General features: G+C 38.4%; 1 protein-coding gene across 4 annotated transcripts in view; it reads right to left on the bottom strand.

The window, feature by feature from the left end:
• The window catches only part of PPP2R2A (protein phosphatase 2 regulatory subunit Balpha), an 81,734-nt gene that overhangs the window by 6,656 nt on the left and 58,139 nt on the right, over window positions 1–16,939 (bottom strand). For all 4 annotated transcript variants that reach the window (XM_061425883.1, XM_061425881.1, XM_061425882.1 and 1 more), the window contains 4 exons: window positions 11,210–11,375; window positions 4,573–4,685; window positions 2,833–3,010; window positions 752–916 (listed from right to left, as the gene is read on the bottom strand). In XM_061425883.1, the coding sequence (XP_061281867.1) occupies window positions 752–916; window positions 2,833–3,010; window positions 4,573–4,685; window positions 11,210–11,375 (622 nt within the window). The remainder of the gene's footprint in view (window positions 1–751; window positions 917–2,832; window positions 3,011–4,572; window positions 4,686–11,209; window positions 11,376–16,939) is intronic.

Raw genomic sequence — 16,939 nt, 5'->3', positions numbered from 1 at the left:
GACTTTGCCTATACCATCACCACAAGACACAGACCACCTTCGCCACTCCCATGCATACCCACGGTTTTCAGTGGTCAGGTAAAATTAGATTGATAAGAGGTATGTAACAGTAAGTTTTTTAAAAATTCAACATGGAGGTAAGAATAATGCAACCCCTGAATTTCTTAACCTTGTACTCTTCAAACTTAAACGAGCCAAAGAAACCTCTTCTCAGGAAAAAATCTTCCTAGGAAGCCCAAAACAGGAAGGAAGGGAGTGGGGAGAAAAAAGAGGGAGGCAGGCAAGAAAGGAAATGTTCTTGCAGACAGGACTGGAGAACCCAAACCCAAGTTCCCAAAGAATAGCATTCTATTAAAAGTACATCTACTGAGACTCAACAGATGTGCCCCAGAGATAGTCTTCTGTTTTTCCAGTAGGAGAACCTGTAAAGTCTCAGGTTGAGTCAGGCAGCTTACCAAAAGGTACAGGAGGTTTAAGACCCATGTGCTGTGCTTAGTCGCTCAGTCCTGTCTGACTGTGCAACCTCATGGACTGTAGGCAGCCAGGCTCCTCTGTCCATGGGATTCTCCAGGCAAGAATACTGGAGTGGGTTGCTATGCCCTGCTCCAGGAGATCTCCCCAACCCAGTGACTGATCCCAGATCTCCTGCAGGTGGATTCTTTACTGTCTGAGTCACCAAGAAAACCTATGTACATGTAGTTACAACGTCTGAAGACAAACAGAAAATGTTATCATTTGAAAATAAACTTACGTTTAGAATGCCTATCACAGAGGGCGGATGCCCTCATGTCACATAACCGAATGGTTCCTTTACTGCTACTGTATACAAATGTGTTACAGCTGTTGGGATGGAATTCTGCAGCTGTAATCACCTCTGTCAGCTCTTCCATATTGGCAGGCTTGATATCCACAATATCTGGAGAGCATTTTATTAAGGAATTTCCACTTAAAAGAAAGGTCAAGTATAATTTTATATTTCTCAAATCTACAGCTCATTCAGACTTAAGCACACATATTAATTCTATTTTAGAATGTAGAGGGTTTTTTTTTTTCCTGAGTATGATATAAATCCCAGAAGACATAAAGAAAAGATTGCTAGGCCATCATCCTAAATATCAAGAACATACCATATTTCCAAACAAAACAAAAGGAAAAATCTGGAAGGCAGCACAATGGGGAAGCTGCACACAAACAATGGAGCTGATTTACCTGATATTAAAAAGGTGCTTAAAAAAAAAAAAAAAAAACCTCCAATAAGAATATATGCAAATCCAATGAAAATTTTGGAAAAGAACAAAAAGAAATGGTTGAAAAAATATGAAAACATGCTGAAGTCTACTAAGGATGAAAGACGCAAATGAAAACAACTAGAGACCCTTTCACTAACTAGACCGCGAAAGGTATAGGAAAGCAGGCATTTTTTACGCATTACAGGCAGACCTTGTTTCTTTGCTTTGCTTTACCGTGTTTCACCTATCAGTTCACTGCACTTCACCTATGATTTACCGCATTTTTTATAAATTGATGTTTTGCAGCAACTGTGCATCAAGCTAGCCTATCAAACACCATTTTCCCAACATCATCAGCTCAAACCTTTACATTATTATTACATTTGTTTCGGCGATCTGTGATCAGCTCAGCTATCTTTGATCCTGTAATCGTGTGGGGGTGCCATGAACTACACACACAAGGTGGTGAATTTAGTCAACTGCTGAAAGGACAACCAAGGGCTGAGAACATTACAAAAACTTAGCTGATAAAGCAGTGGCAGGGTTTGAGAGGGCTGACTCCAGTTTTGAAAGAAGTTCCACTTGCGTGAAATGCTGTCAAACAGCACTGCAGACTACAAAGAAATAATTCATGACGGGAAGAGTCAAAATTGATGTGGCAAACATCACTGCTGTCTTATTTCAAAGAAACTGCTACAGCTACCCTAACCTTCAACAATCACCACTGATCAGTCAGCAACCTTCAACGAGGCAAGACCCTCCAGCAGCATAAAGATTACCGATTGCTGAAGGTGCAGGTGATGATCAGCATTTTTCAGCAATATTTTTAAACTAAGGTATACATATTTTTTTTTTTAAAAAGACATAATGCAACTACATACTTTAATAGACTACAATGTAGCGCTAACATTTATAAGTACTGGGAAACCAAATAATTTGTGTGACTTAATTTTAGGGCAGTATTCACTTTATTCTTGTGGTCTGCAACTGCATCTGTAGTATCTCCGAGGTATGCTTGCACTGGTAGAGTATGAATTATAGTACAGTGTTAATTTTTCAAATGATATCTATTTGGAAAGATATACATTAATAGTAGTGTGATAATTAACATTTATCAACAACTTAAGTACTTAAAAACAAACATGTATATACATTTCTATATATGTGTGTGTGTATATCTCATAATCACAGAAAATTTTTAGGAGGATAACATAAACAATGAGAAGTATTTAGACCATCATGCATCATGCCACGGATCTTTTTCCAACCTTAATGAGAATACTTTTATAATTAAAAATATTTTAAAGATAATACTCCACATATTTGTTTCTGTTACAAGAAACAGCTATTAAAAGTTTTTCTATTTTCATAGGTACAGAGAGAAAAATTCGTTAAAATTCCAAGAATCCAGTTTTTAAATTGATACATTATAAGCCTTTTATCAAATAATTTCACCCAGTGTTTAATAACACAAAAAAGTGCTATAAAATAATAAGCTATTATGTAAGAATCAAAACACCCCAAGGAGAGAATGAAAATAAATCCAGTATGAGGATAACATGCCTTCTTTACCCAACACCGAAAAAGGAAACCAAATGGATACTAAAACTCCTGTCTGTTATTTCCAGATGCCAAAGATTAATCCGCAAATCATCTGCAGATAAATATGTTTCATAATCACTATTAATAGAAATTGAGTTGATGTGATATGTATGGGCATTGGCAAATATTCTTCGTGGACTGGCCTCAACCATTAGATCCATGGGCCGAAAGACTGGCACCTGTCAATAAGACATGAAAAAGAAGTGATTACAAAATATTCACTTTCTACAAGAGAACTGAAGGTTCAGAAGACTTCATTACTCCAGTTTCTGAGGTAATATTAAACAGCATAATACTACACAGATTTAGTTTTATAAAGTAACTGATATTGGTTGTTTAAAGTGCTGACAGGGGAAGAAAAATGAAAAACAAATTTGCCTTCCTACGCTGGGGTGAAGGAAGCACAAGCTGGAATCAAGATTGCCAGGAGAAATCTCAATAACCTCAGATATGCAGATGACACCACCCTTATGGCAGAAAGTGAAGAGGAACTAAAAAGCCTCTTGATGAAAGTGAAAAGTGGAGAGTGAAAAAGTTGGCTTAAAGCTCAACATTCCGAAAACTAAGATCATGGCATCCGGTCCCATCACTTCATGGGATATAGACGGGGAAACAGTGGAAAGTGTCAGACTTTATTTTGGGGGGCTCCAAAATCACTGCAGATGGTGATTGCAGCCATGAAATTAAAAGATGCTTACTCTTTGGAAGGAAAACTTATGACCAACCTAGATAGCATATTCAAAAGCAGAGATATTACTTTGCCAATAAAGGTCCGTCTAGTCAGGGCAATGGTTTTTCCAGTGGTCATGTATGGATGTGCGAGTTGGACTGTGAGGAGAGCTGAGCGCCGAAGAATTGATGCTTTTGAACTGTGGTGTTGGAGAAGACTCTTGAGAGTCCCTTGGACTGGACGGAGATCCAACCAGTCCATCCTGAAGGAGATCAGTCCTGGGTGTTCATTGGAGGGACTGATGCTGAGGCTGAAACTCCAATACTTTGGCCACCTCATGCGAAGAGCTGACTCATTGGAAAAGACTCTGATGCTGGGAGGGATTGGGGGCAGGAGGAGAAGGGGACGACAGAGGATGAGATGGCTGGATGGCATCGCTGACTTGATGGACATGAGTTTGGGTGAACTCCGGGAGTTGGTGATGGACAGGGAGGCCTGGCGTGCTGTGATTCATGGGGTAGCGAAGAGTCGGACACGACTGAGCGACTGAACTGAACTGAGAGCAATACTATCAGAATTTATAGTTTTTCCTAGTTTCAATCTTTTGCTTGAAAGACTTGCAAAGCTAATAAATGTTTATGATTTAAAGTGGCTAAAAAGGAAATCAGCCCAAAGAATCAAATTCTTGGTATTTTTCATTGCAACTAGAAGATTTAGTCCATTTTTATTTTTTTGATCTCCAAAGAAAGTTAATCTTGAAACTTAACCTTCTAATAGCTGACAACCAAACCATAAGAACAAAAGAGAGCATGGTGGCATAGTGAAAAACAAAACAAATCAAAACACAGTCTTGTGTTGAGTCCTGGTTCGGCCCTGGCCACGATGAGACTCATCTGTAGGTCGGGGTCTGTTTAAAATTTGAGTCTTTAATGTTGTGTCTGGTCACACAATCTTGGGAAGGGGCAGAGTGTAATTATTCCTATTCATGTTCTGTTGAGGATCTAGACTACATAATAACAGTACTACAGAAGACTATTCATTGGAATCAGATTTTTTTTAACATGTACTTACACGTAGTGTAGTGACTGTAGTAGGATCTCTATACCTTCCATCTTCCTCTTTCAAGTTATACCCTTCCGGTCTTTTGTCCCTTTCACTGATTTTCCATAACTTTATTGTTTTATCTGGGAAAAAATAAAGAAAGTCTTAAAAAATGAGAGATTAACCTCGACAGAAGAAACACATTTTAAGTATACTTAAACATGTGATTTCATATCTCACCCAAAAGGATCCCAAGAATAAAGTCCCTGATCCGACTCAACAAAACATAAACTTTCTACTACCAGGTGAATAAAAACATCTGTACATATAAAAACAGCACAGAAATAAAAAAAAATCTATGTTAATGCCACTCATTAAATATCACTTAATATTAAAATCAGGTCACAGCCAGGTCCTTATCCTTCAAAAATTATTATAGCTAGAGGGGGCGGGGGAACTCTGTGTGTGTGTGTGCGTGCGCTAGAGGGGGTGGGGGAAACCGTGTGTGTCTGTGTGTGTGTGTGTCCATCCCCTGGAGGAGGGCATAGCAATCCACTCCAGTATTCTTGCCTGGAGAATCCCCAAGGACAGAGCAGCCTGGTGGGCTACAGTCCATGGGGTCACAGAGTCGGACACAACTAAGTGACTAAGCACATGCTTAGTCATATGTCTATATATGCATAATGCTTAATATTTAACTTTTACACACACAAAAAGTCGTTAAAATAGCCTAAGGGTTAGTCGCTCCTTCATGTCTAATTCTTTGCCACCCCATGGACTGTATAGCCCACCAGGCTCAGTTTTTCCTAGTTCATGGAGTTCTCCAGACAAGAATATTGGAATGGGTATCCATTCCTTTTTCCAGGCTATCTTTCCAACACAGGGGTGGAATCTGGGTCTTCTGCACTGCAGGCAAATTCTCTACCATATGAGCCACCAGGGACTATTTAGAGTAAAAGTTACATTTGTGATTGAAGTAAGTACAAGGCCCTGAAAATAGTTTACCAATTAAAAGCATACATCCCCAAGTCCTTCAAGACAAAATGATTCAGTATCGAGAATATATAAAATAGTGTTTTTTACAATAAACTTTACCTCTGAAGTAAGTCTGCACTGAGTGTTTCCATATACTCTTTACCCAGTTTTTTCCTTATGTCAGCATCTTATGCAACCACGGTACATTTGTTAAAACTAAGAAATTAACATTCCACGTTACCATTCACTAGACTTCAGACTTTACTCTGATTTCATCAGGTTTTCCACTAACGCCTCTTTCTGTTCCAGGATCCAAACAACACCGTATTTAGCTGTCATGGCACCTTAGTCTCTCTGCAACAATTTCTCAGCCTTTCTTATTTTTCTTCATCCTGACAGTTCTGAGAAGCAGTGGCAAAGTGTGTGGAATGTACCTCCACTGGGCATGTCTGTTGTTCCCCTCATGATCAGATTGAGATCATGGGGTATCAGGAAGAGCCCAGAGTGAAGTAAATATATACATAGTACTGACATGACTTTTCCACCGGTGATCACTTGGTTAGGAAAGAAACTGCCAGGTTTCTCCACTGCACACTTACTCTCTCCCGCTTTGGAAATGAGGCATTAAATCCATCCATGTCTAATAGAACAAGTTACAGTCCGGGCAGGGAGGAGTATCCATCCACATGTTATTTGGAATTCTCTGTAACAAGCACTTTCTCCCCACTTATTTACTCAACCAACCATTTACATCACGATGGAATCAAGCACATTTATTTAACTCTGTGTGCCCAAGTGGCCCAGTGTAAAGAATCCACTTGCCAACACAGGAGATGCAGGTTCAGTCCCTGCGTCGGGAAGATCCCCTGGAGTAGGAAATGGCAACCCAATCCAGTATTCCTGCCTGGAGAATCCCATGGACAGAGGAGGCTGGAGGGCTACATCCCATGGGGTTGCAAGGAGTCGGACACAACTGAGTATGCATGCCCATTATAAGCTTAAAACTGGACTTATAAAAATGCCACATCTTAATGGCCCTTCATATGCAAATGAGTATACCAGAATCTGAAAGGCAGTGTATAGAGTAATTTGTAGTGCTCCATACAGAGACATAGCAGGGACTCCTCCAGCCTGGCCACCCCTCTGCCCAGTGGAGAAGAGCACGCTAAGCACCACTGTGGGTGCCCCAGCAGAGATGACATGTACACAGAGAGCAACTGCCAACTTTACTAGCTTGCAGCTAACTATTTCATCTGAACCCTATGTACCTGGAGTTTTCAGGTATATTGCAGTTAAGTTGGAGAAGGCAATGGCACCCCACTCCAGTACTCTTGCCTGGAAAATCCCACGGGCAGAGGAGCCTGGTAGGCTGCAGTCCCTGGGGTCGCTAAGAGTTGGACACGACTGAGCGACTTCACTTTCACTTTCCACTTTCATGCATTGGAGAAGGAAATGGCAACCCACTCCAGTGTTCTTGCCTGGAGAATCCCAAGGACAGGGGAGCCTGGTGGGCTGCTGTCTATGGGGTCGCACAGAGTCAGACACAACTGAAGTGACTTAGCAGCAGTTAAGTTATATGTGTTTTCTATGTGCCATTTGGTTTACATATATTTATATAATTTAGGTAAAGAATGACAAATTTTAGAGTATTTAACCTGTCCCCAAATCTATCATATAAATGAGCCATGCCTGAATTCTACATTTTGGAAGAAATTATCATCTAAAGATTATAAGGATGAACCCCTCCAACACCATCACACACACATTCCCATGATTTCTTATGGCCTGCTCAAATTCATCATCCTTATTAAAGATCCAGATAAAGAAATCACAATAAACTTATCAAACATTTCAAATAAGATGTAATTAGTTTGTGGTTCCTAGTAGTGTTATAGAAAAAAAAGAAAGAAAAAGAAAATAAACTGGGCAAACAGATTTTTGAAATAAATTAAACTTCAGAACAAAAAATTTTAAGTGATAAAATCTGTGACTTAAGAGAATGCTAAAAACTTTTAATGGCATAAACAAAAGACCGAGAAGTACTACACAATATCAGTGCAGTACTTGTGAAAAGGCAGGTTGGGAATTTAAAAAAAAATCTAAATTCTTATATGTTCTACAGTATTTTTTGGAACTTTTGGGGGGGGGGGGGCTGTGCTGCTGGGCTTGTAGGTTTGTTGCTTTCTTTCTTTTTTTAAAGATTTATTTATTTATGGCTACACGGGGTCTTCGTTACTGTGAGCAGGCTTTCTCTAGTTGCAGCAAGCGGTTTGGGGGGCGGGGCAGAGGCCTACTCTCTAGTTGCGGTGTGCAGGCTTCTTGTTATGGTGGTCTCTCTTGTTGTGGAGCATGGGCTCTAGGGTGCTTCAGTAGTTGCTGCCCATGGGCCCTAGAGCAGAAGCTCAGTAGTTGTGGCACAAGGGCTCAATTTTTCCACAGCATGTGGGATCTTCTTGGACCAGGGATCGAACTTGTGTCTCCTGCATTGGCAGGCAGTCTTTACCACTGAGCCACCAGAGAAGTCCAGCAGTTACTTTTACCTGGAATTTTGGGCTTGTAGTTGAAGGTACATGAGAATAATCAAAGTCCAAAAAACTGCACACAAGAGTATGTGAATATACTCATTTTCTGTGAAGAGGGTTATTAGATTCCTCAGAGAATTGTTACAGTCAAAAAGTTAAGAACCATTGCTCTACAGTGTTCCCCGACATTGTGAATACTGATATCTCAAGTGTTTCAGAAGTTCAGAGTCCTGGTGTTCCCCTCACCACAGAGGGTTAGAACAGGGAACACCAAAGCTACCAAGTTTCCTTTCCAAGTGGATGTGCGGCTTTTACATACAATCCAAAAAGCTTCTTATTAATAAGCTGTTAATACAAGCTATTCACAAGTGAACTTTTATTAATTATATATTCAAAGACCCATGGTCAACAGATTTTAGAGCTGGATGTTTCTGCAACATACAGAAACTGAAGAGAATTCAGAGAAAGGCAAAGGAGGTTAAAGAGAAAGAGAATAAAGTCACCTGAATAAACATTAAATGAATAAAGTTATAAGAAGAGGACTATGAAATTATTTAAGTAAAAACAATCTGGGAAATACTTGAATAGCGACGATCACAGAAAGCCAATGCAAAGATGAAGACTAATTTTGATCACTCAAAGTTGGAATGTTTGGTCCTATTCTCCCTCAGTCTCCCCAGCAGTTTTCTAACCTTTCTGTGAGTATAAAGACCCATTACACTATGAAGAGAGAAAGTACAGATATTATGCTGTCTGTCAGAGAAAACTCTACCAAATAATACAGAGACACTGCTCAGATTTAACCGAAGTTGACATTTTTCCATATTTGCCTTCTCTCTTTTCAAAGAATAAAGCTTTTCAGATGCAGCTCAAGTCCTACTCCTCTCATCGCTTTTCCTATTCTCAGCACCCCCAGATACTGTGGTTTGTAAAATTTCCATACTTGTTACATTCTTCCACATTGGACTCTACTTTTAGCACAAAAAATAATACAGCTACCATCCCAAAAGTTGTGTTTTACTTAGTATTCATTAACAACAACAACAACAAAAAACCCCAAACAGGTACAATGCATTGTGTATTGCTCTTAAAAATAAGCTGTATTACTAATCAATGATTTTTCAAATTTACATAATCCTATTTGGGGAACACTGTTTATTCTGTCTACACAAAAACAGCACTTAGATTCACGTAACCCCTGACCTTGGAATTTCCAGTGGTTTCTCCTGCCACTGAGCTCTTGTCGAGGTCAGTGTCTATAAAGGCTGGGCTGATTATATGATGCCTTATTTATTTCAAATCACAAAGGAAACCTGCATGGATAACACGCAGAGATACAAATGAGAACTGAGATGAAATGGGGTTTGCTTTCAAATAATACTGAGAAGGCAGGGTAAGAAGTACCAACGAAACACAACTGGTGATGAACTGAGAACTGCTGAAGCTGGGTGTTTGGTATATGGGACTTCATTATGCTACTTCAGCTTGTATTTTAAAAATTCCCCTCTATAAAACAATTTAGCCTGTAGGAAATGAACTGCCAAAATTACTATGAGCAAACACACTTCCTGGGACATTTACTTCCAAAGTAGAAACTGCCTAAATTGTATAACACATATTGCATGCATGCTTAGTCACTTCAGTCATGTCCGCCTCTCTGTGACCCTATGGACCATGGTCTGCCAGACTCCTCTGTCCATGGGATTCTCCAGGCAAGAATATTGGAGTGGGTTGCCATTTCCTTCTCCACAATAATACACAGTGGATGTCAAAGAGCAGTACCTGAAGTGCTCTTTGAAAGAACTCAACTGTACAAATCAAAACTGAACCAAGATTAGAAACCAACATACAACATGAATAAACATATAGCCTCCATTTATAATGTTGTAAATTACAAGCTTTAAATCATTATTTCTATGTATTTTTTTTTAATAAGGAGAGGAAAATGCAGTTCATGTTATCAGCCTGTGGTATCATTCTATGGAATGCATTTCCAAGAATTTGACACAGTGGGTGAGAAGGCCTAAGGTGACGAAGTGAAGTGAAGTCGCTCAGTCGTGTCTGACTCTTTGCGACCCCATAGACTGTAGCCCACCAGGCTCCTCTGTCCATGGGATTCTCCAGGCAAGAGTACTGGAGTGGGTTGCCATTTTCTTCTCCAGCACTTAATGTTTTCCACTGTGTCAACCAAAGTCACCTGAGTTTAGATTCTGCAAGTGCTAAAGAATGGTGAGTTCTAGGTGCTAATATCTGATTTTACTAATACCAAGGGGATGAGAAAATGGAAGTCTTTCCCCAATCCTTGTTCCAACATCAAAAAGCTTTTAATTTAAATTTTTACAGACTGGCTACCCAAAACATCTGGAAGTACTCCTCAACCATGCTAATGACTCTCTTTAGACCCAAATCCGCAGGGATAAGCCAAGTCACAACTCAGGTGAAAATAAGAAGAACAAAAAGAAATGACCCACTTCTTAACTTGTCATAAAGGACTTTAAATTCTTATAGAGTCATTATATAATTCTAACCTTCATTTAGTAACTCTTCCTACAGAAACAAGACAGAATGGCAATGAGGCAACTCCAGTTTGTGTCCTTCCTGAACGAGGATCAAGTAGGACGAGCACTCTTCTATACAGTGTTCTGGAGTGGGGACTGTCCTTTGACAGTGTTTTGCATTTATAGTATGAAATACTCTTTGGAGAGTTAGGCACAGTTAAAAAGGAAGAGGGAAGGAAATGAACACATACTGAGCACTCACTGTGTACACCAGGAGTCATCCCCATAACCAGATGGTAATGCAAACCCACCACCCTGAGTGTGCAGACGAGGAGACCCGAGCAGGGTCAGCAACCTGCCCAAGGCTCCTAAGCCAAGAAGGAGCAGGAACAGAATCTGACCCAAAGCAGATGTAAACCTCATTCTTTTTACTACAAACAGTGTGTGTACTAAAGACAAGGACACCTAAGGAGCTCTTTCAGAGAATTTAAAAACTGAAAGAAAATAAAAAAGGAAAAGACAAAAAAGAGTTTACATTCTATATGAAGAAGAATATTTCCAAATGTCTATCTCCAGAGCCCTCTTAACAACTACTCCTCTTTGAAAAGGGGAAAGAAACCCACAGGATATGTGTACATAGTGGGTATATGAAAAGAAAAAATGTACACTTACCATTGGTAGACAATAAAAACTGAGCAGCATTTTTCTGGGGTAACCACCTAATTTTGTTGATCTTTTCTTCTATTTCTAAACTTTTCAAGTAGTCAAACTCTGGTTCATGGCTCTGAAAGGTGCTGTAAACATTATATTCTCCTCTGCTATGAGACTGGATTTTGTTCTAAAATGGAAACAAAAATATTTGGACCAGTTGAGAAATATTTCAAATTAATCAAACATTTAATCAATTCTAACAGACCCTGTATCATCTTTTATACAATTCTATTGTTTTTTATATTTAAAGCTTCCAAGGAATCAATACAAATGCTTTAAAGAAAAAAAGGAAAAGCTAGATAAATCCTTTACTTAATTAGGCCCAATTTATTAGGAAAAGTGATATTAAAATATGTATCATTTTGATTGCTACTTTACCGTTATATATGACATACTTAATAGAGGACTACTGAGCATACATAACAAGTTTCATCGAAAAAGTAAAGACTAAATAAGAAAAACTCATCAGAAACAGCAGAAAGAAGGATGAGGCACACCTTGTTTCTCTGCCTTTCTCATGCCTGTCTTTAGGTCGTTTCACTGCTGGAAGCTCTTGAAGAGAAGAGCCCTCATAAGTGCAATGGAACATTTGACCCCAACCTCCCCTACTCAAGACCACATTTACAGGGCTGTATTACTCACTGAGACCACATCCAACACTACCCAAAAATGCTAACCCTCCTTAAATTATCTTTCTTAATTATAAGCCTAGCATACACCAATGATTTATTTAGTATCAGTGCAAGTGAATATAACATAAGCTACTGGATAGAGACTACTTGTGAACTTCTTCAGTTAACACTAATACCTTAGCAAAAATGAAAACTGTAATCATTTCTAGAGTTTGACTTATTAATCCATCATCACACAATCAAAAACATTTCCAACAAAAACATTAAATGTCTAATTCAAAGAACCAATGGAAAATTCGTTTAAAAGAAAGGTTAGTATTTATAATCAACTATTTCAACTAAATATGAATTAACAAATGAAATGTTTAAGATGATGTGATACTAAGAATAGCCTATTGGTCATTATTATTACTCTTTATAAAAAGAAAATCTTATTGAATCATTATCTCATAAGCATAGGTTTTAGGTTGTTGCTTCCAGTAGTTTGATTATCTGGATTGATCACTCATGGTCACAGTTGTATCTGGATTAATTATTATTGAGTGCATTCACCAATACTGAGAATGCAGAACACATCACAGAACATAATGCACACTGGGGATGTGGAAAGGGTAAAATTCAAACTGAGAATCTCGGTCTCATTATAATACTCTTACACCAAATCTAATAACCCAACCCATTTAATAGCTATATACCAATATCTCTTTACAAGAAATTCCATATATCTTCCACTGAAAATTATTCAGTCTCAAAACATTTGTCATATTATTCTCCAAGAAAGTTACAATAAACAGCAATTCAATTTTTTTTTTTTTTCAATTCAATTTTTAATATGAATGCTATTTTCAATGTAAGCAAAAGACTACAGTACTATGTACACTGGGTCCCAGAGGTGTACAGAGATTTAATAACAGAGAATCTCAGCCTTCAGGTAACTTGTGTATAAGAAACTTTAGTCAAGAGTAGAAACTGAAGTTCATATAATTCAGGTAGGCCTGAATTAGGACAAAAGTGGAACTGCTGGGCCAGGATGGTCTTTTCACTAAATAGTTTTCGGTTTATTGGTTATTCATCTATTCAATATAATAAAACAAACCCTGACCCTTACTACACCCACCTTAAACCACTCATATAAATTGACTGCAGGTGAATTATCAGGAATATAACTGTAAATGCTTCTAGTACAACACTATCCAAGAGAGCTTTCTGCAACAATGGAAACAGTCCTTATCTGTGCTGTCCAATATGGTAGCCACCAGTCATATGTGGTTGTTGAGCACCACTGTAGCCACTGTGACTAAGGAAGTGAAGTTCACATTTATTTTAACTAATTAAATTCTAAATAGCCACATGGAGCTAGTAACTACCATACTGGAAAGCACAGATCTAAACAATAACAGGAATATATTATCTTCCTGGACCTTGGGGTAGAGAAGTATTTCTTTTACAGGAAAGAAAAAGCAGTTAAGTCTAGAGAAAAACATAGATAAACTGAATTATATTAATAACCTCTACTTATCAAAAGATAGCATTCCGAAAAATAAAAAGCTAAGTCATAGAATGGGAGATACTTCCAACAAATACAACTGACAAAGGGTTAATATTCAAAAGGTGCTAAGCCTACACATCACTGAGAAAAACGACAGACAATCCGGTAGAAAAAAGTGCAAGAAATTTTAGTAGGTACTTCACAAAAGATGACATCCAATGGCCCATAAACCCATAAAAAGATGCTGAACCTCAGTATTATTCAAGAAAGTACAAATTAAAACTATAACAAGACACCCTCATAATCTCAAAATGCTTAAGTTATAAAATTAAGGACAAAGCATTGGCAAAGATGTGGAAGAGCCAGAATTTTCATACATTGTTCATGAGAATAAAATGGGCAGAACCACTTTTTAGTATTGTTGTTCAGTCGCTCAGTCGTGTCCGACTCTTTGCGACCCCATGGACTGCAGCACACCAGGCTTCCCTTTTTACTATGCTTTTTTTTTAACTTTTTACTATGTTGTCTTACAACTTTTTATTCTTTATAGCCAGCCACAAACTGAACCAACCAAAACATCCACATCTGTAACAGAATGGATAGATTATGGTACAGTAATACAGAAGACCACAAAACAGTAATGAAAGAGAACAAATTATTACACCAACAAAAACTGAGCAAAAAGGCCAGACACAGAATGCTTACTGTAGATTCCATTTATAAAAAGTTCTAAAACTACAGGCCAAACTAAGTGTTAAAAGACTTATGAAGAGGAAAGAGAAAGGAGTGGCTTGGAAGGGGAATGAGGAGGGTTGATGGAAGTGGGGAAGTTCTAGCTCCTGACTGAAGTATCTGCTGCGTGATAATCCACTAGTGTTTTGTGCATTTTTCTGTGTATATTTCAACAGAGTTAAAAACAAACAAACAAACAAACAAACAAAATAGCATACAAATTGTGTGGCCACTTTGAAAATAGTATGGGGGTTCCTCAAAAATATAAATAATAGGGACTTCCCTGGCACTGCAGAGGTTAAGACTATGCTTCCACTCCAAGGGCCATGGGTTCAATCCCTGGTTGGGAACTAAGATCCCGTATGCCACATCGAGGGGAAAAAAAAAAGAACTACTGGATGATCTGGCAATCTGGGTATATATCCAAAAGAAGTAAAAAAGGAATCTCAAAAGACATTATTCACAATAGCTAAGAGGTAGAAATAATCTAAATGTCCACTGACGGATAAGTGAATAAAGAAAATGTGGTAGGTGGGTATGTGCCCACACATGTGTATATACATATAAATTATTCAGCCTAAAAAAATAAATGAACTCCTCTCATAGGCTACAACATGGATGAACCTTAAGGACATTATGCTAAAAAAAAAAAATAAAGCCAGTCATTAATGATAAATACTGCACAATTCCACTTACATATATGGATTATCTAAAGCAGTCAACCTCACAGAACAGGAAGTAGAATGGTGACAGCCAGGGACTGGAGGGGGGCAGGAAGCTGCTGTTCCGTGAGTACAGGGTTCCAGTTATTCTGGGGGTTTTGCTGCACAGTAATGTGCATGTGGTTGGCAAGACTGTGCTGTACACATGGAAACTGCTGGGAAGTTGAATGTTATATTTTGCCACAAATAAATACAGTTCAGTACACAAAAACAAAATGAAAATTACAAAAACACATTCAAACAGTTATCTATGAAGTGAGAGGTGAATGGCAGCACGTTATGCAAATCAAAGTTCATGTGTGCACTACTGCACACCTATATGCAGGTTTACTTAAATAAAGGGCCTGGCCATGTCCTCCAGTGGCAGTGTCACGAACTCAAGTATGCCCCTGAGATTCAACCAATCAAAACAGAAAACAGCAGTAAAATCCAATGGTGTTAGAGCCAAACAAACATTTGGAAAGAGAATTAGAACTTCATTTCTTACACAAAAATAAATTTCAGAGGGAGCCATTCTTCAACTCCAATTCAGTGTGGGTCACAAAGTGAAATTTAGAAGTTGTCTACTTGATATTTAAGTCTTTATTAAATCTTTCTTTAAAAAAAAAAAGTACATAAAAGAAGCTAAGAGAAAGTACAGTAGTGAATTTCTATATAATTCTCAAGTGAAAAGGCGCTTCTAAATACAAAAGTGAAAGCAAAGAGCAGAGAAAGGTTGACTTCTGACAAGGTAAGAAGAAAAATATTTAAAAGTTAAAAAAAAAAAGCACACTAGGGAGAAAAGTGCATCGTAAGACAAGGTTACTACCTTTCATGTGTAAAAAATGTTACTATCTTTTCAAGTCCTTAAAAATAATTAGTAAAAATATTAACACTCTCCCCCTTGAGAGATGAAAAGGTCAACAGTTGGTAGCTTACCTAAAAAATGGTCAGCAAATATATAACTACTCATCACTACTACGCAAAATTAAAGAATAATGTTTTGCCTTTAAACCGGTGAAGAATTTAAAAAATGATAATGGTCATTGCTTTAAAGATGAGAATATGGACAAAAATTATACACTACAGGGAGAAGTATAAATTTACACAGCTTTTCTGGAGAATAATCTATCAATACTTATTGAAAGCCTTAAAAGATGTACTCAACAATTCCACTTCAAAGTATACCCTAATGAAAAACAATGTACGCAAAGATGTATTAACATAGGGGTTATGGTGCCAAGTTCCTGCACAGTGGGAAGTCCAGGTACAACTTGTATTTGGTCCTCTATATTGTGGATTCAACCAACCATGGGAATGTGTAAGTTACAGTTAATACAGTTGATCCCTGAACAGTGCAGGACTGCTTTTACATGTGTATTTTTAATAGTAAATACAACTGTACTATGTATCAGGGAATGCAGAGGGCTGACCATAAATTATACAGGGATTAACTCCATGTTGTTCAAAGGGTTAAATGTAATGCTTTAAAATGTTATAAAATCTAAAAAGGTTAAAGTGCTATGATTCAGACTGTATCAGTTCAGTTCAGTCGCTCAGTTGTGTCTGACTCTTTGCGACCCCATGAATCGCAGCATGCCAGGCCTCCCTGTCCATCACCAACTCCTGGAGTTTATCCAAACTCATGTCCATCAAGTCGGTGATGCCATCCAGCCATCTCATCCTCTGTTGTCCCCTTTTCCTCCTGCCCCCAATCCCTCCCAGCATCAGGGTCTTTTCCAGTAAGTCAATCCTTCGCATGAGGTGGCCAAAGTATTGGACTAAGTAAGGACTTCAGCATCAGTCCTTCCAAAGAAAACCCAAGACTGATCTCCTTCAGAATGGACTGGTTGGATCTCCTTGCAGTCCAAAGGACTCTAAGAGTCTTCTCCAGCACCACAGTTCAAAAGCATCAATTCTTCGGCGTTCAGCTTTCTTCACAGTCCAACTCTCACATCCATACATGACCACTGGAAAAACCATAGCCTTGACTAGACAGATCTTTGTTGGCAAAGTAATGTCTCTGCTTTTCAATATGCTATCTAGGTTGGCCATAGCTTTCCTTCCAAGGAGTAAGCGTCTTTTAATTTCATGGCTGCAGTCACCATCTGCAGTGATTTTGGAGCCCTCCCAAATA

The sequence above is a fragment of the Bos javanicus genome, chromosome 8, assembly GCF_032452875.1.
Source record: "Bos javanicus breed banteng chromosome 8, ARS-OSU_banteng_1.0, whole genome shotgun sequence".
In the NCBI taxonomy this organism is placed as follows: Eukaryota; Metazoa; Chordata; class Mammalia; order Artiodactyla; family Bovidae; genus Bos; species Bos javanicus.
This window is presented reverse-complemented; position numbering and strand designations above follow the sequence as displayed.